General features: G+C 43.8%; 2 protein-coding genes across 4 annotated transcripts in view; one reads left to right on the plus strand and one right to left on the minus strand.

Moving 5' to 3' along the window:
* Positions 1 to 146: 146 nt before the first annotated feature.
* blm (BLM RecQ like helicase) lies at positions 147 to 7,468 on the plus strand. 2 transcript variants are annotated; one of them, XM_086208981.1, is made up of 22 exons: positions 147 to 514; positions 1,109 to 1,169; positions 1,254 to 1,806; positions 1,916 to 2,051; positions 2,171 to 2,271; positions 2,340 to 2,454; positions 2,535 to 3,151; positions 3,375 to 3,551; positions 3,629 to 3,747; positions 3,831 to 3,944; positions 4,034 to 4,132; positions 4,215 to 4,363; positions 4,449 to 4,555; positions 4,840 to 5,000; positions 5,081 to 5,276; positions 5,355 to 5,545; positions 5,632 to 5,776; positions 5,859 to 6,058; positions 6,158 to 6,353; positions 6,439 to 6,561; positions 6,635 to 6,839; positions 6,933 to 7,468. In XM_086208981.1, exons 1-22 carry the CDS (start codon positions 420 to 422, stop codon positions 7,117 to 7,119), a joined length of 4,047 nt encoding a protein of 1,348 aa, XP_086065107.1. In that variant the 5' UTR covers positions 147 to 419; the 3' UTR covers positions 7,120 to 7,468. The 2 variants fall into 2 exon arrangements, with proteins under 2 accessions (XP_086065107.1, XP_086065106.1); XM_086208980.1 differs by having other exon boundaries at positions 1,109 to 1,806.
* Positions 7,355 to 19,614, minus strand: part of frmd5a (FERM domain containing 5a) — a 60,265-nt gene continuing 48,005 nt past the window's right edge. Inside the window, exons 7-14 of one of the 2 annotated variants that reach the window (XM_086208984.1) lie at positions 19,521 to 19,608; positions 19,322 to 19,410; positions 18,734 to 18,797; positions 18,531 to 18,613; positions 17,010 to 17,084; positions 16,057 to 16,125; positions 15,771 to 15,877; positions 7,355 to 13,334 (exon numbers count right to left, since the gene is read on the minus strand). In XM_086208984.1, the coding sequence (XP_086065110.1) occupies positions 12,748 to 13,334; positions 15,771 to 15,877; positions 16,057 to 16,125; positions 17,010 to 17,084; positions 18,531 to 18,613; positions 18,734 to 18,797; positions 19,322 to 19,410; positions 19,521 to 19,608 (1,162 nt within the window). In that variant the 3' untranslated portion in view covers positions 7,355 to 12,747. Of the gene's footprint in view, positions 13,335 to 15,770; positions 15,878 to 16,056; positions 16,126 to 17,009; positions 17,085 to 18,530; positions 18,623 to 18,733; positions 18,798 to 19,321; positions 19,411 to 19,520; positions 19,609 to 19,614 lie in introns of both variants that reach the window. The other variant, XM_086208982.1, reaches the window with a different exon arrangement.

Below are 19,614 nucleotides of genomic sequence, written 5' to 3' on the forward strand. Positions count from 1 at the left end.
AAGTGCAAGGTCTTATGCACATGAAGACAAAAACCCGAGGAGAAGGCTGCAGAAAAGAGAGGACAAAAGCAACTACACACAACAGCTGGGTTTTTGTAAACGTAGTTAATAACTACATTTCCCAGCAGGTTCTCCGGTCCTGACGTTAACCAATAGGGAATCAGTATTGAATAGGCGCAAAAGCGTTGACCGTTTCGTTTAGGAAGCGAATGTATGGATGTAGTATGGCTGTATAGCAGCAGATGTGACTGTTTTGAATTCATCAAAGTGTCACAGCCGGCGGCAGGACATCTTCAGCACGACTCTCCTGCGTCTTCTCTGGGGTTGCGAAAGATGCTAACGAGACTAGCCACCGCTTGGTGAACTCAGCTAGCCAGCGAACAACACCGCAGCTAGTGTAGCTGTATTTTACAAGAACAATGTCTGGTCTTCCTCAGAATAATTTGAAGGAGCAGCTGGCGAGGCACAGCAATGCTGCTCAAAGCAAATTGTCTCTGGCTAAACCGAAAAAGGGGTAAGTCTAAAATGAATATTACAAGTTATACAAATAGCGCCAGCTAATAGTTAGCGTCGAGCTGTGCAGACTTTAGAGAGACATTGCGACTTTTCAGTCAGTGGCAGACAAATGACGACAGCTTATTTAATTTTTCAACCTTTAATATTGAAGTAAAGGTGGTCTGACACAAGTGGATCATACGATCATAAACTAGGCTGTATGTGAAGTCCATTTGACCCTTTATTAATCATTTGTGTGAGTTACTAATATGTAACTATTACCCCGATATACATTGTGTAGTATTTTTAACATTAAACAGTGTCGCTGCACTGTTTTGGCTACAAATGTGACATTATTAAACAATGATATATCTTTATGTGTACAGAAAGACCCTATAAATAGTTGATAAATTTCAGCCATGTGTTACTTGGTAACACTTCACTTCAATAGCTGTATAAAGATATGCTTGGGAGGAGTTTGGAAGTACTTTGATAGTCAGCTATTGTTGTATCACTCCGTTAGGTAGCATCTCTATTGGTGCTTTCAAGTTATATGGGCTAAAAAGACAATACACAAGCAGGTCATTTCATTCTACCTGTATTTCTTTTTCAGGGCATTTTCTTTCAAAAAGAAGCCCTCAATAGGTACGAGCAAGGTGGAAATCCCAGCCAAGGTAATCAGCTCAAATGTTTTGGCAAACAGGAATGTCAATGTTCCTAAGAACAGTTTGGTGACTGAATCTCCTTTTTTAAACAAGCCTGAGAGACCTCAAAAATCCAAAATCAACATCTTCTCCTCTGTAAGTTCCAAAAGCAAGTTAGACACCAGCCCAGTGGGTGACTGTCCTCCTGCTGTCCAGCCTCCTTCAGCAGTGTATGGCAAGCTTTCTCCACCTTCATCTAAATTTGACAGTCACTTTACTAGTGACAACACTTCTACTAACCTTGATGCAGCTATCTTCCCGATGGACGATTGGGATGATTTTGAAGATTTTGAAACTCCCGCAAAAGCAAAGAATGACTTAAATTGTACAGAAATCTTAGGGAAGAGCAGGAAGGCAGCGTTATCTCCCAGTGAAGAAGGAACAGAATCCACTGGAGGACAGTCTTGTCTAAAAACAGATGAGCTGGAGCACAGTTTGGAAAAAGTTTCACCAGCACCTAGTCCCATCAGGGATGCAGCAGAGTCCGAAGTGGAGGATTCTCCCGTAAGAGTGACCCAAAGACGTACTTGTGCTTATCTGAGGTCTGTTGTGAGTGACAGTGAGGAGGAGGACAATGCTCTGGCTCAACCATCGGAGGAAAGGAGGGGTAAGGACGTGTATCGCAGAATTTGTTCTTAATTTGTGTGTTGCAGAGCCTAGAAATCAATGAGTTACAGAAAGAAACGCAGGCAAATGTTTCATTTTATCCCCCTTAGACACCAAGAAAAAATGGATTGACCCAAGGGTGATAAACCTTGACGACAACTCAGAGCCTGAAGATGACTTTGACTACATTCCTCCTTCACCTATCCCAGATGGAATCTGTGGCAACAAATCTTTAGTTGAGACCAAGTGAGCTTTTTGTTTATTTATTTTTTTTAACACAGGAGTAACTGCATTTACATGTTAACACCTTGAAGAAGTAATTTTTTTTGTGACATTTTCTGGCTTTGTTTTTCCTTTTCAAACAGATCAGTTTCAGCTGCTGAAAGCAAAAACTATATTTTGCCCTCAAAAGGACCCACCATGACCAAACCCGACCCGTCTGCTCATCTCACAAAAGACAAAAAAAGTGTGTGTGACCCATTCTCTAATTTGTACTGATGTATATCGCTCTAATTATGTTCCATCACTTCTCAGACGATCAGGTTTTCAGCATCATGGAGTCCATCTGTTCTCTGGTTGATTCCATCCCCGAACATGAACTCATAGCTTTGTCCTGTGGAGAAGAGCTTTTATTAAAGAGGGCTCAAAGGTGTGAAAGTAGCATTTTCTTATCTCATGATTTATAAAGATGCCTCTGTATGATGGCACTCATCTGCTTTTCTCTCACAGGAAGAGGATTCTTGCAGCCGGCGGCGAATTTTTACCAAGGATGCAGCAGCAACCAGACAGCACGGTTATCTCTGAGCCCAAATCCTCCTCTGGGTGCTCTGCTCCTGGTGTGATGTCACCCTGCAGCTTTGTGAAACCGCCTCAGGTCAGGAGGTCATCAGTTATCTTTGTGGACTGTGACTCCAATTCCTCTAACCGCAATATTGTTGGGAAGCCGTTGCAGAGGAAGAACAGTGGACTGGAGAATGTGACTATCTGTGATTCTCCATCAGCCCACAGCCTTACGAACCCACCTCATAGTTTCTCAGATCCAGATGACCCAGATCTCTTCTTCTCACCCAAAGAGACAAAGAGCAAATCTAACACCCCAGCGACTCTTGCAGCTGCGGAGGACGTGAAGCCAGATGACTTCTACATCGATGACTTTGACATAGATGATTTCAATGACTCTGACATCCCTGATTACTTCGACGAACCCCAGAGCTCCTCATTGTCAGCAAAATCCTCCAGCAGTCCATGTACTACGGTGAAGGAAGGGGGACCAAGCAAGTCCTCTTGGCAAAATAAACCAGCAACACCTACACCGGCGTTCAAACCTACAAAAATGTGCTCCCCTGGTAGGTGGCCATGGACATTTTATGACACTGCTATAATATAAATCCACAATAATACAATTACATCCTGTCCAAGAGTGAAAATATGAAAGCATTAAAGTAAAGGTTTTTTTGTTTGATTTTTAAAGAAAATTGTTTGGAATGAGATGCCAGTCATGTTATTAAATGAGAATTTCTGCAGGAATATCAAGTTAAACCCTCAGCATAAAGCTATCTCCCTCTGCAGAACCCACCTTCAGAAACCCCGCCCACGATTGCTTCAGAGGCTTCAACTTCCCCCACTCACAGGAGATGATGAAGATCTTCCACAAACGTTTTGGACTCCATCAGTTCCGCTTCAATCAGCTAGAGGCGATAAATGCTGTGCTACTGGGAGAGGATGCGTTCATTTTGATGCCCACAGGTTTGTAGCGATCGCACGTCATGTTTGTGTGCAGTAGTAGAAGAGTGGCTGGATCTGTCAACCATGTGTTCTTGTAGGTGGTGGTAAGAGTCTGTGCTACCAGCTGCCGGCCTGCTTGTCACCAGGGGTCACTGTGGTCATCTCCCCACTCAAGTCTCTCATTGTCGATCAGATCCAGAAACTCACCACTTTGGATGTAAGTGTGTTGACTGTGTGAAGGAGAGCTCGTTAATGCTGATGTGGTATTTTAAAATTCAGTTTATGTTGTGATGCTTTTAGATCCCAGCAACGAGTCTGTCTGGTGAGAAGAGTGACAGTGAAGCTTCGAGGATTTACATGCAGCTTTCCAGGAAAGACCCCATCGTTAAACTTCTCTACGTCACTCCAGAAAAGGTGAGGGCCCATTAGACATAGGGTTTCAGGTTATGGTAATAGGTGTTTCAATTGATTTGTAACTGATGTATGTTTTCCTTCTCTGTAAGGTGAGCGCAAGCAACAGGCTGATCTCCGCCCTGCAGAACCTGTACGAGCGAGGCCTTCTGGCCAGGTTTGTCATCGACGAGGCTCATTGTGTCAGTCAGGTGTGTTTCTCTGCCTTAAACACAGTTTGTGCATCTTCCTTTTATTGAACTTTGAATAATCAAATGACCCTGAACCTTTCAGTGGGGTCATGATTTCCGTCCAGACTACAAGAAGTTGAATGAACTCCGTCAGAAGTTCCCCAAAGTACCAATGATGGCTCTGACCGCCACCGCCACCCCCCGTGTGCAGAAAGACATCTTGAACCAGCTGAATATGACTCGTCCACAGGTGTATGTGCTCTACCCCTGTTTCTCCAATGTTATGTTTCTAAATGTGAATTAATAACAGCACATTTTTCATCCAATCTATTTTCAGGTTTACCATGAGCTTCAATAGAACCAACCTGAAGTACTCTGTACTGCCCAAGAAACCCAAAAAGGTTGACGAGGACTGCATCAGTTGGATCAAGAAGCACTACCCGTGTAATGATTCACAGCTCGTTTTCTAGTCCTGTTATATGCTGCAGTATATATTTGATCAATTCAGTTGTCTGTGTAGCAGTAATACTACTTGTTTGCTGCTTTCTTTGGCCAGCTAACACTGCATTTTGTTGTACATTGTTTAGGGTCCGTTGTCAAATTTGGAAACATTGAGTCGCTATTTAGTTCTTCGCTTGCAGAGGTTACACGATCTATCAGATTAAATGTCTTAGAATGTGTCACTTATCGCAGAATTGTGAGTTGCTGTCTGTCTCCGCACGCCTCAGCTGATTCAGGCATCGTGTACTGCTTGTCACGAAACGACTGCGACGCCATGGCTGAGAGTCTGCAGAGAGCCAGGATACTGGCGCTGTCATATCACGCAGGTCTGAGCGACGGAGAAAGAGAACACGTGCAGAGCAAGTGGATCAATCAGGACGGCTGCCAGGTGAGGTCCCCTCTCACCCTTTGAATATCACCCCTGTCACACCATGAACACATCAAACATGAGTCCTTCTCGTCTGTCAGGTCATTTGTGCCACCATTGCTTTTGGCATGGGTATCGACAAGCCTGACGTGCGCTATGTGATCCATGCCAGCCTCCCTAAATCGGTGGAGGGGTACTACCAGGAGTCTGGGAGAGCCGGCAGAGATGGAGAGATCTCTCACTGTATTCTCTTCTACTCCTACGCCGACGTCCACCGCATCAAGAGGATCATCGGCAGTATGCCGCCTTCTAGATTTGAGGTTTTTAACGGTATTTGTGTCTTTATGCTAATGTGAACGGGTCTGTTTGTGTCAGTGGACAGAGAGGGTGACAGGAACACCAAGGCAACTCACTACAACAACCTGCACAGCATGGTGCACTTCTGTGAGAACGTGATGGAGTGCAGACGGATCCAGCTGCTGGCGTACTTCGGGGAGTTCAAGTTTAACAGATCTTTCTGTAAAGACCACCCCGACGTCAGCTGCGACAACTGTGCCAAACCTAACGTAGGAGTGTCTTCTTATCATTATCCGGCACTATCAGGTTGCTGGTAAGGTCGTGTTATTGAGCCACCATGCTTGAATACCTGCAGCAATACAAGATGAGGGATGTGACGGAAGACGTGACGAAGATTGTGAGGTTCGTCCAGGAGAACTGTGAGAAGGTTGGAGCCCGGTTTGGCAAGACGGCTCAACAGAACCGGCTGACTCTGAACATGCTTGTGGATATCTTCTTAGGTACAGTCCATCCTGGCACTGTTTGTTGTGTTCAATAATACTTATATTTCACTTGGCAACTTTTGGGTGATTTCCCCCCCAGGTTCTAAATCTGCCAAGATTCAGACAGGAATGTTTGGGATGGGAGGAGCCTACTCCAGACATAATGCTGACCGTCTCTTCAAAAAACTGGTTCTGGACAACTTGCTGGTGGAGGACCTTTACATCACCAACAATGGCCAAGCGGTGGCATATGTCTCTGCCGGACCAAAGGCTATGAACTTCCTGTCTGGAAATGTAAAGGTAATTTGAGAAATCTTTTTTTTTTTTTTTTTAAGAAAAAATCAAAGTTGGACATATAAGTCCACCTTAAATGACTTCCTGGTTCTCATCCTGCTGCAGGTGGAATTCTATGAGACAGAGAGCGCGTCTAGCATCAGGAAGAACAGAGCGGCTGTGGCGAAGAAGGTCTCCCAGAGAGACGGGATGGTGGAGGAGTGTCTGAAGGAGCTGACAGATCTGTGCAAGCAGCTGGGCAAGGCCTTCGGCATTCACTACTACAACATCTTCTCCACGCACACTCTGAAGAAGATAGCTGGTAATATCTGAAGCTGGCGTGAACTCCTGCTCATGTGATGTAAGCAGCTGTTTCTAACCCATGTACGTGTTTTCCACATGAGCAGAGAAGCTTTCCTCTGACGCGGAGGTTCTCCTAACAATTGATGGCGTGACTGAAGACAAACTGGAGAAATACGGAGCTGAAGTGATTCAGGTGCTTCAGAAATACTCCGAGTGGCAGCTTCCTGGTAATGAGCATTTTTTCTTGTAGATTTCAACACGTTGCTGCTTTCTGCTGCTAAACCAACATTGTGTCTACAGCTGAGGAACAGAACGAAGATGGAGACGGGTGGATAGACACATCACGAGGACGCTCGGCCATAGAATACGATGAAGATGACGACACGGAGTCATCCACCTACTTCCGGGACAAGGCTGCTCAGGGACAGAAGAGGAAGAAAACACCTTTCTTCAAATATTCCAAGAAGAGGAAAGGATATGGCAACAGTAGTTCTAATGCTAAAGGGTCTGTTGTGTCTTTGTTTAACATGTCGTCATCATCACCTAGGAGATAATTCCATTCACCCAACACCTCCTTTCTCTCATCTTGCTGATGCAGTCGTGGCTACAGCAGCAACAAGTCGTGGTCTTCGTCCAGCTCCCGGGGCGGAACAAAGGGCTGTCCTCAGTCGGCCGGCCGAGGGTCCCGAGGTTCAGCAGGCAAGACACCAGGCTTCTTATCCATGCCGACCCCCCAAACCAACCAGCGACCCTTCTTGAAGCCGGCTTTCTCTCACTCAAGCTAACTCTGACTGTCTAGGGCACACAGATGTTCTTCCACTACGTCTCCATAACGGTTGTAAAGTATTTACCTGTTATGGGCCATTTTCTTAATTAATGCTGCTTTAATTGTATATTTATGATTCTAGTTCTGACTTTATTTTTTACTGTCGATTTTAAATATTAAAATCTTTCCAAATATTTATCCTTTGCTCTGCATCACAAATCCACAGTGAGCCACATCACATGTTTATTCAATGTTTATTTCAAGTTTGAATAGTTTTTTTTTTTTAATTTAATGGCACCAGTTACAAGGGTCTATTGGGGAGAAACAATATTTTATACTGACTTGTACAGAAGATTACCTACGGTACAAACATGGGTTCGGAATGGATCGGACTGAACAAGAACTGGATTTGGCACATGAATTTTATATATATATATATATATATACACACTTGTATATATAACAAACAGTACTCTCCAATTCTGGGATAGACATAACACGCCACCAGACATGGATCTGCACTTATTTACGTGTTTTGTTTGGGGGTTGTTGGGGGGGGGGGTGTCTACTAGGAGCAGGAAGTGGATCAGGAGGTTCTGGTAGGACTGGTTCTGTCAGCCTCTTCAGTTCCACATGCATCACAGGATTTTGATAATCGGGGTTAATTTAGCTCATTCAAAGCAAGACAACCAACGACAAGCTTTAGACCTGTCGTCCGGATTAGTCCCTGAATGTATTGATGGCTTCATCAAAACAGTTGAACCAAAGTACTAGAAATGGATTGGGGGGGGGGGACACCTCACAGTATAATGCAGTTTAATAGAAAAACATCAGAAAATGTTTCACTGATTCCCTCAGTAGTCGCTGGACACGTAGGGTTTGTTTCTGGGACGTTCTATAGAATTACATGACACTGAAGGTGCTTGTTTCGGAGTCCATCTCATGAACATTGTGTTTTACATGGCTGCGCCTTAAAAAAAAAAAAAAAAAAAAAAATCACATCTAGCCTTTGCTGTGGCCGTCTCCTAAGAAACATCAAATATGTCAACATGGCACAGCAGCTGAAGGTAAAGACATCATGGAGACGGGTGAGCTTGGTTTGGGGCTGCCGATCTACGCCTGTCCATCTGTCTTCAATCCTTTGACTTTGCCACTTGTGGTAAACAGCAGACTTGGGATCCAGGCACAGGGAACCACCTGTCACTGTATAATGGAACAGCCAAAGAAGAACGGCAGACCAAACATCCACACGAGAGGTCCCCGGGGGGAGGGGGGGGTTTATAAAAACGTTTTCACTGAATGCAGCGGTGGTCAAATGATCATTATAGACAGCACAACAGCAATCTGGTAAGGGGTCTCCAAACAGGAAGGACATCTTCGACTTCTCAAACATTGTTTCTTATTGGATTTTCCCACAAATAGGTTTGTAAATCACATTTTCTTGCTTTGACAGCTCTTGGCTGATTATTGCTCCTTGAATAATGGTGCCATGTTAAATTGTTGCATGTTCAGAGAGACCAATGAAGCTACATAATGCTGATAGATGTGTGAGAAACACCTTCGTCCAGCTAACAACTCAACCTGGCTCTCATTAAAGAAGTAATAAATATGAATGTACACAAAAACCTGCTCACCCCTTGCTGGGGAAAATGTGCTTCATCTTTGCATCTGCTATTTACTGAATATATCAGTTAAAAGTTTGACATAACGAAGCTGAGACAGCATGACAGGCAACGCTTTGATATTCCCTCCAGCTGCGCTGCTCCTTCCACCGTAGATGTCCACGGCTCGTGAGGGGTAATGAGCTACAGGAGTGGATCCAGCCACACTGGCGAAGTGTTTGCTACTCTGTGTTCGGACTACAACTCAGCCAAGGACTGACGGCCTCAGATTACACCGGAGCAAATGAAGAAGGTAGCACCATCGGGCCTCCAGCGGAACAGGTGCAGGTAAGAGTTTGCAATAGCAGGCCAAAAAACAAAACAAAACAAAGCAAACAAAAAAGCAACCCTGAACATACAGCTTTTCAAACCAATTTAAAATTCACAGCAAAAAGTCCAAATCTTGTTAAGTTTATTTGTTTAATTTCTGATCAAAGATTATCAACGAAAGACATCATCAACTGAAATGCAGCCTCGTGATGAAGATATATCATCTCAAAAACAAGCCCCTTTGTCTGGATAGATGCTGCTTGTTTTGTGGAAATTCAACAGCTCCTTAAATCACTGCACCAGCTTCCTGTGCGTCTTAAAGAGTAGATTTCTAAAAGTCCTTTTCCTCATTTATGACACACTCAGTAGCCTCAGGCATAAATACACTGTATTTTTTTGATTTGTGTGTGTGTGTGTGTGTGTGTGTGTGTACTGGCAGCAAGACACCTCAGATCATGTGGTTTTCCCACATGTAGAAAATGTTTCCTGGATACCTGGTCAAACAATTTTGAGGACAAAATTCCGCTCCATCTTTAGCTGGGGTGAAGATACTCACCATGATCAAAAACATGACAAGCACGTCATTATCTTGAACTTGAATTTTCCAATAAATGAAATAGGTCACTTCTAACTTTTTTCATCAGTGCAACTGCTTTCTTTAGTTTATTTGATCGTCTCCTTTGTTTCACTGTCTTGTCTTTCAGGTCTCCAACGTTTTCATGTAACTGTGGTTCAATGCCAGCCTGAAGCATAGCAAGTTGTATTGTGTCTGAATATAAATAATGAGCTACTTTCATGAGGCAAATATACTTGGCAAGATTTGGACTGTTTACCACGGAGCAGACTGATCGCTTGAACCTCCCTAAAAGGCCTTTAACGGGCCTTTAAGTCCCTCTCACCTTTGAAAGCAGCAGCAAAACAAAAGATAAACTTGTTTTTTTTTTTCCTCGTCTCTGTGTCTCTATTCCTACATACAGACGTACTAAAACACTCACACACACCTGCACTTGGTACAGGAGGTAGACACACACAAACTTTCAAAAAAAACAAAACAAACTGATTTCACCCAGAATCCAGCAGCCATGACAGTTATTGCTCCCTTGAGCTGCGAAGCGGAAGAGTCGATATTATCACTGATAAACGGATGTCTGACCTTGGTTTGGTTTAGATGAAAATCAAAGTGAAGCACATGTTAAAAAAAGTGCATGAGGTACAGGTTATCATTGTTTATCCTACAAAATCAATTTTTACTTTTATGTTTGCAGTTCTTTCTTAATTTTTCAGTAAAAATGTTTTCTTTCGTTATCAGTCAGTCTATGATTTCAATCTATAACAAATGAATAAAATCCCATTGTCATTTTACAGAACCCAAAGTGGCATATTCCAAAACTCTGAACAGTTCAAACATGTCAGATGTATAATTGCCAATAAAGGAGCAAGCAGAACATTTTAAAAATGTCAGGAACCCCCGAAAAACAATTTTTGTTTAATCACGATGAAACCATTCATTCACCGTTAGCGATTAATGTTCCATAGTTCAGTTATTTAGAGTCTTACTTCGTTAGACACATTCTTAATTCGACTTCAGTGATTGGGCCCTCGGTCAGGTCGCCCTCTCCAATTTCTTCAAGTAAAACCATGAGAGGTGAAAATGTGTTTTTGGATTATTTGCTATTTGTGGTTGAAAAACAAAATTCCCAGATTTCATTCTGTACAAATGCACGTTAGTTGTTGACCCGCTGACGTCTGATTCGCTGCTGGTAGACGGACGAGTTGTGATCAGTGTGGAGTGGATCTGGATTAAAACCTTGGGTTTATTTTTTTTGTTGTTGGTTTTTTTTTTTTTTTTTTTAGTGCCCCTTCCGCATTTCTGTAAATGCTCCAGACCTTACTTGAAACACAGCGCTAAAAAAGGTATCGTTTAATCTTCAATAACAAAATAACATTTCAGTTCTGTTAAAATATACATGGAAAACTGTCAATATATTAGGAAACAAACTAATTTGTACAAAAAGTACATCATTAATCTTCTAATGATAATAATATAGTATGATACACAAACCTAAGAGCAAGGTTGATCTGAAACCAAAATAAATCATAAACTCTCCGTAGAAAGAAATGATTGAAATTCACTGAATTTCAACTTGATGAAGAAGATGCAAATCAAATTAATTGGAGAAATAATAGAAGAAGTGAGCAAACATTCAAAAGTACTTAATCCTTAAATCCGTATGAGCATTGCACATCTATCTAGGCTGCTATCTAGAGGCGCTCATCATCGACGCTTCTCTACCGTAATACTATAAATATAAAACATAGAAAAACATCTTTGATTTCCACCAGATACTTCCTTTTTTTTTTTTTTTTTTTTTACACCATTGAATACTAAAGTGTATTTGTGTCTTAAAACAATCCACAAAATTCGCACCTGCCAACAGTCATCGATATCTTTTCAAAAAAGGCATTTGGTTATCACCCTGTTCTTCTTCTTCTTCCTCCTCGCTAACCCCTGCCAGGTTGTTTCTGATGCGGTGAGTCTGCGGCGGGTCTGGCTGACGTCTGACGGGGGGTAATGTTACACTGCCTCACGTTTCCTTCACAGCAGGAGGCCCAGCGACTCCAACCTAACTAACCTCCATCTCATGGAGTTACTTTTATATCTTTTTTTTGGAGTGCAATCCAACAGAATAAGTTTGCAAAAGAACTAATTTGAGAGTAAATGTGTGTGTAAAGCGAGAAAAAGACTTTTCTGCGAGTAAAATAAAACAATTTTGATTTGTGATTAAAATGCATAAATCAAAAAATCAAAAAATTCCCTTCTTTTGCAAATTCAACGCTTTGCTCAGCCTCTCTTGTCTTAACTCCAAAAGATGAGAGACACAAGCCCACTACTTTGTCTTCATCTGTCACTCAAATACAGTCTGGCCAATAAACACTTCACCTTACAGTGCCAGGCCCGCCCATGAGACTGAGCTCAACAACAAGCAAAGTTTTGAATTTGCAAAGAAAACATTCCTATATACAAAAAAAAAAAAAAAAAAAAAATTAAGGAAAAATCCTGGGATTCACACTTATTTTTAATAACACATTTCATTTACATTTCTAAAACACATCTTTGTCCCAGTCTAAAGTTTTGCTCTCAAATCCATTTTTCAAAACTATCTGTTCTATTGCACTCTAACGACTTAAGAGTAACTCCGTACCGTCTTCATATTGAAAGCAACTTCCTGGATTACCCTTCATCTTACCTCCCTCTCTTACGCAAATACGTGTTTGCCAGAAATAAATAATATATGAAGGCAACGTTCACCTGTTGCAATGGAAATCTCTCGTTCCTGCGAAGGAACCATCTAAAATATCTCAGTTATTTCATTCCAGTTTTTTTCTTTTGTGTTATTTGAAAAAATAAAATACCTGAAATGATCTGAAATTTAAAAAAAAAATGCAAAAAGAAGTGTTCTGCTTTGTATGAAAAAAAGAAGAAGAAAAAAAGCGAAACGAGGAGATGATGGGGAGGGGGGAGGGGGGCGTAACTAAACGTGGAGGGGGAGAGAGGCCCTGGCCCAGTGTTACCAGGAGTGGTCCGAGTTGTAAGTCAGCAGGAGGATGATGAGAGAAGCAGGGTTGATGGTTGTAGGGACGAGGCCGCCCTCCATCACTCCGGAGTCCTAACCGTCTTCTCAGACCCCCAAACGGGTTTTACGAACTCTACGACCTCACTTGTTAATGAGCAACCCGCCCACCCAGCGGAGCTTGCAGGCAAACCACCGCCTGAGGGGACAAAAGTATTCGTAATGGAATTGCTCAAATTCGGGGGTCTGGCGGATATCACGTAAAAATGCAATGTCAAGGTCTGACTCGGTGAGGATGATGAGGAGGAGGAGCAAGACAAAGAGGAGTCCAATGGTCACAAGGAGCAAACGGAGGACACTTAAGACAAACTTATTCACCTGTTCCACCTCGCTGAGTGCTGAGTCCCCCCCTGCACCCTCTTGTGCAGATCTACCGTCCGCACCAAAATCACCCCCTTCCCCATGCATGGGGGTTCCAGCCTCTGACTCCTTCTCCTCCTCAATGCTGCAGGGCGCCCCGTTGATCTGGCGTGAGACAGACAGCTCCATGCTGTGCTCGGCCACTGGGGTGGGCAGGACGCTGTCAGAGGGGCTGTACGCCTCATCAGAGATGACCGCCGTCCCCTCACTGGCATCTGTGGCCTGGCTCCGGGAGCGTGGCATGAAGGATTCCCCATGGGACACTGAACGCACCGGTGTAGAGTGGGCACTGTCACGCAGGGACTCCAGACCTTGTGTGTGTGGAGGGGGGGTTTTAGTGATGAAGAGGAAGGAAACAGACAGGAATAAAGGAACATTACACACTTTTTTTCTGCTTTTAAGACAGATGAGTGACAGGATGTTCATGTTCCCGCTGGATACTAATGAGGCGTTCACAGACACATTGTAGCTCTGGAAATAACAGGTTTCTTTCCCCATTTGTTCAGCAGAGGTCTGGTATGGATCATGCTTCCCTAAGTCAAGCAGCCAATATGGACGACGTCTCTGAACACGAGGCTGATGTGATGCCTCCTCATCATCTCTGATCTCATCCAACAGTCAGCTTAAGAGAACATGAAAGACACCAAGCTCGCTTCCTGTTGAAGTGACCAACATCCTGTTTTTTCACACCAACAAGTGCCTTTGAACCTCTAACAGATGTGAAAGAATAGAAATCAGGCAGACCATTACTCAGGATACACTGCACCATGTTTTTTTGCCCCCCCCCCCCCCCCCCCCCCACCGGCCAGCTTTAATTAGGATGCAAGCAGGAAAATCTCAAGGTCTGAATTGGCTCTGAGTTACCTCGGCGAGTGCTTCCTAGTTCCTCGTCCAAACTACAAACGTAGATTTTACAGCAACTCCTTACTGGAAAGACAAGCTTTGAACACTAAACAGCAGTACTTGTATCAAGACAAGTGTACTATAGCTGTCCAACAGTCCTTTCTACAGTAGGAGTAACTGTACAACATGTACCAGCCAGTCGACAGTGTGCATGTCACTGAAGATGAACTGTGCTTGAGCCTCTGCTGACGATTACACATTCTCCAGAGTGTCAAAGCAGCAACTTTCACTCTAAAGGAAGGGATATGAAATTCAGCGATTTTTGAGCAACCCATTCGTGAAAATGCATATTTAATACTGCAGGAAACTGATTCTGTTCAGCGTCTGTGCAGCCGCTGATGTGAAACTCCCGTCGTGTGGAAAGAAGGAGGCTGGATAACTGCTGGCTGCCATCTTGGCTCAGTGTTGATCTGCTTAAGCTTATCTGACTTTATGCATAAGAAAGTGAGGCACCAAGTGGAAAAGTGGCACTTTAATTTTTGACTCTATGAGTGTTTATGTTGATGCTTTGTATTTTAGCAAATACAGAACTGAAACCCCAGAAATAGTGCATCAAAAGGATCTCAGAGCACACGTGGTACACAATCTGTTTACCACGAAGAATCCGTTTCTTCTGCCAGGTAACACAGTGACAACCATCTACCAACACTGACTTAAACTAGAGAAAACCACTGAAACCTCTACGTGCAGCACACTCTTGGCTCAGTCATCACTTTACCTGTTGGGGTGCTGGGCTGAGCACAGGGCAGGGGTGTGCCAGGAAGAGGGCTGACACTGGCAGACTCCTGCAGCCCCGTCAGGGCCGGGTACAGGGGCAGGACGCCCAGGGCTTTGCCCAGCATACGAGGCCCCAAGCTCAGCACACGAACCTTCACATCCCGGTAGCAGTGGTTGATCATACGCAGGTGGACGTTCACCCGGGTGGTGATGCGGATCAGACACTTTACCATGGCTGCAGCTGGCACGTGTTTATCCTGTCCTTATGCTCCCTGTCCCGGAGTCCAGGCCACAGTCTTGCTGTGTATGTGTGTGTGTCAAGCCAAAGGGCTACGCCTCAGTAGCAGTTAGCAGGGGGGAGTGTGTGAGGTGAAACGGTGGATTTTTGCTGCATTGCCACTATCACTTGCATTGGCCTGGCCTGGTTTGGCCCCACCCAGGCCAGTGACATACATGGAATAGAAGACCTGGGCTATTTTCAGCTAAGGTATTAATACCCCTGTAAGACACCCAGTCAGCACACACACTTATCTTGAACCCCCCCAGCAAAACACCCTCAGACAGTCACAGTGCAGCTGATCTCTCTCTATCCCCCTGGACGAAGAGTTTTAGTACACACCAGAAAGGCCGGGCCAAGGGGGCCACGCACAGCAGGTTACTGTGTTCATCTCACCAACAGAAACAGCGAGGCTCCCCGTTCCGGGACAGAAGCTTGAATAAAAACTTTAGGTGTGTTTGAGCAACAGATACACGAAAAAACACACACAGGGTTGTAATATTGAAGGCTGACTGACACACACACCTGCAGCCTGAAGCACCAGCTCTGAACTGGGCTGAATGGCTCTCGTTACAGTGTGTGTGTGTGTGTGTGTTTTCTCAAAAAAGGGGAGGAGCTCTCACCAGCAAGAACACGAATGGTTCCCCGAACCATTTCACATTTTGACTTAGTCATGCTCATATCAGAGGAGTGGAATCCTAATTGCAACCTTGACCTTGGCACTGATACTACAAATACTGTGTTACACTGACTGAGGATGAACACACACACTGCCCCCCCCCCCAGGACTGAAATAGCCCGAATGAGATCTGCTATCTGAAAGTGTCCGGAAGTGAAGCTCAGTTCTTACCCTCCATGATGGATATGTGCACTGCTCTCCGGCGTGTGCGTGGTACACTGCTAAGGCGGGGACCGTGTGTGATGGATGGACAACTTCTGCTGGGCACTAAGCCAGCCCTGCAGAGACAAACACACACACACAAATATTCAAACATCAATGCGGTGAGAAACAGCCAAGAATGGAGGTTACACATACTACAGCAAGAAGGTGTTGTTTGGTGCCTACAAACATGGAGGAAAATGAAATAAGAAACTGATGGAGAACATTCCGACCTCTCCTGAAATCTCAACTCTACCTGTGTATTTCTGGAGGTTCGCGTTTGATTTTGGCACTCTGCTCCATCACCTCTTTTGCCACTCGTCCACTGTTATAAAGCACAGAGACGATGCTCAGGATGAGTTCCACATACACACACACACACACACACACACACACACACACACACACACAACAAACAGGCACCCTGGTGTCACCCAGTGTCATGAGAGTCACTGCTGCAGTGGATGAGCATCATGATTGAAGTAAGTTGGTGAATTCAGCTTTGTGTAACTGAATTAGCACCAGTCAGACAAATGTACATACAGACTTGCAGGCAAAAGTATCAAAACAATGATCATGGTTTTGCCCATCAACATTCAGCTGACTTGATTAATGGAGTTGTAAACTTTTTTTTAGTTGTGAACATTCCAAATCATCCAAGTAGAAGCCTTCCCTTCATACAGGGGAAGATCTGTGGTGGAATTCAAGTTTTTTCCAACTCTGTTTCTTCCATATGAACTGGCCTCAATTTAAAGCAGCTCTACGTGCAGTCTGTGGGTGAGCAACTAAATGGAAAATTGTGTGCAAAGCATTTTCAGGTCTGCAGCAAATAGAATCTACTGTATGTTGATGCAAAAACCTAAAGATGAATATCTTCAAATTTGGCTAAATAAAACAAAAACTACTAGTAAGCTACTGTAAAAACCATTCATAAGTGGAAGTTATCCCAGTGAACTGATCCTTTAAAACAGGTCAATCACTTGGGCAGGTTTACAGCAGATATGAGAACGTCTCCTGTCTCCTTTACGTCCTCTATCTTATTTGAGATGTCAGTCCTCTCCTCCGGGAGAAACTACTCTGATGTTCCAGCACAGGAGGCCAAAGGCCAGATCTTCAGGGAGCACCTCTCTCCACTTGCAGCTGTGGAGGGAGTTCTCCAGCGTCCTCCCCTCCCTGTCATCAGTTATAATGTCTTCACATGTACTCTACCTGTAACGGAAACGGCTGCCCTTGAAGAACAGGTTGCTGCTCGATACTGTACGGACCTGGCTTGACTTCTCAAGCCTGGTGGATGGAGGGGGAAAAAAAGACAGTTATTAACATTAAGATAACAGTTAAAAATACATTTCTGTGTAATCTTGCAGGAACCCATTCCTCGTATGATCTCACAGAGGAAGCATGACTCTCAGTAATCTTTCAGGTCCAAATCCCGGAATTACCCAGACACAAGGATCAAATACTCAGCAATTAAATTATGCATGTCCTCTCCTGCACTATAGGCAGGCTTGGCATGTCTCCATACAGTATTCAATATGTTTACATTGTCATAGTAAGTGAGATATTAATGTTTAATGTTTCATTTTGCTTTCAAGAGATGTGTGTGTGTCTCTGAAAGACATTATATACATTTATCACGTATGCTCTCAGCTCTCAGGGCTGCAAACCTCTTATCAAGGCTGATAAAATATTATCAGTTTGCTACTTTGCAGTGACACCAAAAGGTCACATCATATTAACTCCGGCTCTGCTTTTGCCCTTCACATGCACCCTCTCATTCCATCTGCTAACCCCCCCCCACACACACACACACACACACCCTTCATCACCTGAGCCTGACTAATTACAACACTTCTCCCATCCTCAGTTTTCTAATCACGTACTACGTACAGCGAGGGCTAGGGGACCTGTGCTGTAACTCACAGCTGAAACAGGGGAGCCGTATCTCAGAGGGAGCGCTCGCTGTCTCGTGTGAGTGCACACTCATTCACAAAAGGTCAGAGTCACCCCACACCTCATTTTCCTGCTGACAAATAAGCCGAAGTGAAGGGCTTTTAAGGACACCAATTAACCATGATGGTAGCCCGCCCACAGCACTCGAGGGCATAAAGCTGCTATCTACATCATCACCGGGCAAAAAACACAGAAAGAGAAAATTAACAGCTGTCACACCGCAGGGCACCTGCATTCAACTCTATACCTCAGCGCACGTAACACACCGACGGTAAGTACAAACGTCCACTGGGACTTGAAGATAAACTGAAATGTTTTGGGGGTCAAAGGTCACTGTCCCATCCCATGTATCTAACATCTGTCCCATTCTCAATAACATGATACCTCAGGAATGCCTCTCTTTATTTTCTGCTCAAATGCTCACTAGAGTGTTCACTATCACCTCACATGGATGCAGAGTCTCTGGAACACCTTGAGGGAGTGTGTTCAAATATAGTGCAACCTTCCACTGAGCCCCGAGGATGGACAGAAAAGATTTTGGTGGTCAAGGTCACTGGGACAGGCGCACATTGCAGAGGAATTTAACCTCAATGCAGTATTTCTAGTTTTCATAAGTAACACAATTATTGTATTGTGTGTGATAGATGAGAGGACACTGCCCATCTACGTATTTATTCCTTTCAAAATTTGTTTGAAACCCCTCAGGTTTTTTTGTTGCAAGTGCACACGTGCTTGAAAAGAAAGAAAAAAAAATCACAATGACATGAGACAAGCACTCACTTATAGAAAGCTTGGTTCTCCACTCCACACTTCCAAAGGTGCTTACATGCCTCCGGCGTGGGTGCAAAGTACGTCAAGATGATCTTTTTTTCCTGCACGTTGAAAATAAGAGAGCGTGCAGGACAATATAACACTCTGAGAGGACACCAGCACCGCCTCTGCAGCAGCGTAACAACGTGCACTCCATCATTTCATGCGCTCACCTCCTTCTGATTTGCATATATGTGAAACGTCTTGCCTTCAAACTTCAATTTGGTCACTTCATTCCTGTCCGGGAGAGCGCCGCACAAGTTACACATACAGCGAGATGAAAAGCCACAAACTCGTAAAATATTCATGAAAACCACTTTGAGATCATATAAACAGCAATGGAGCTCTGTATTTGAGTGGCAAAACAAATAACTGATATTATTCCCTGCAGACAGAATGAAAAATAAAGAAATAGGAGCCCTTGCTGAAGGCAAAAAAATAAAGCCATTACTGCAAACATAAAGCCAAAGTACACAACCGCTCAGTTAACACAAAAGCCAAAAAGACGGATGCTAAACAGAAAAGGGCATTTTACACATTTCCATTTCCTCTATAAGCACTTTAGTAGGCTAATTAATTAGCCATCTGTGCTCGCCTCATGTCACAGGTACAGACAGATGGATGGGTTTGTTGACTGTCACTCTACAGCCAGCTGTGGTGTACCTGCTGCTTGGTGTAAAACACCCAGCTGAGTTTGTGAGATCAGGTCAAACAGTCTTCTTCTTACAAGTCCTGCAGGGACTACACTATCTTTGGCTCACCATTTGAGAAAATGAACTCTCTTGTTTCCCTGAAGGACCACAAAACCAAATGGTGTGAAGGCAAGAAAAGCTGGGTTCCCAGACACATCCTGGAAGACAAAAAATAAAATTCAATCATTCATGTTGTAACATATCAAAAAATGTTCAATATACGAGAACAGACTTGTGGTTCTGCATGTTTAAAAGTAGCACAAACAACCTTGCACGGATGTGGATCAACACCATATGTCTCCAGCATCTGGGCTTTCTGCAGGAAATTTCGCTCTGATGTTTCAGGTGTTTGTCCACTGAGG

This window comes from Aulostomus chinensis, chromosome 7 (genome assembly GCF_037954235.1).
Source record: "Aulostomus chinensis isolate RoL2024-O1b breed Wild chromosome 7, RoL_Achi_v1.0, whole genome shotgun sequence".
NCBI classification, from domain to species: domain Eukaryota; kingdom Metazoa; phylum Chordata; class Actinopteri; order Syngnathiformes; family Aulostomidae; genus Aulostomus; species Aulostomus chinensis.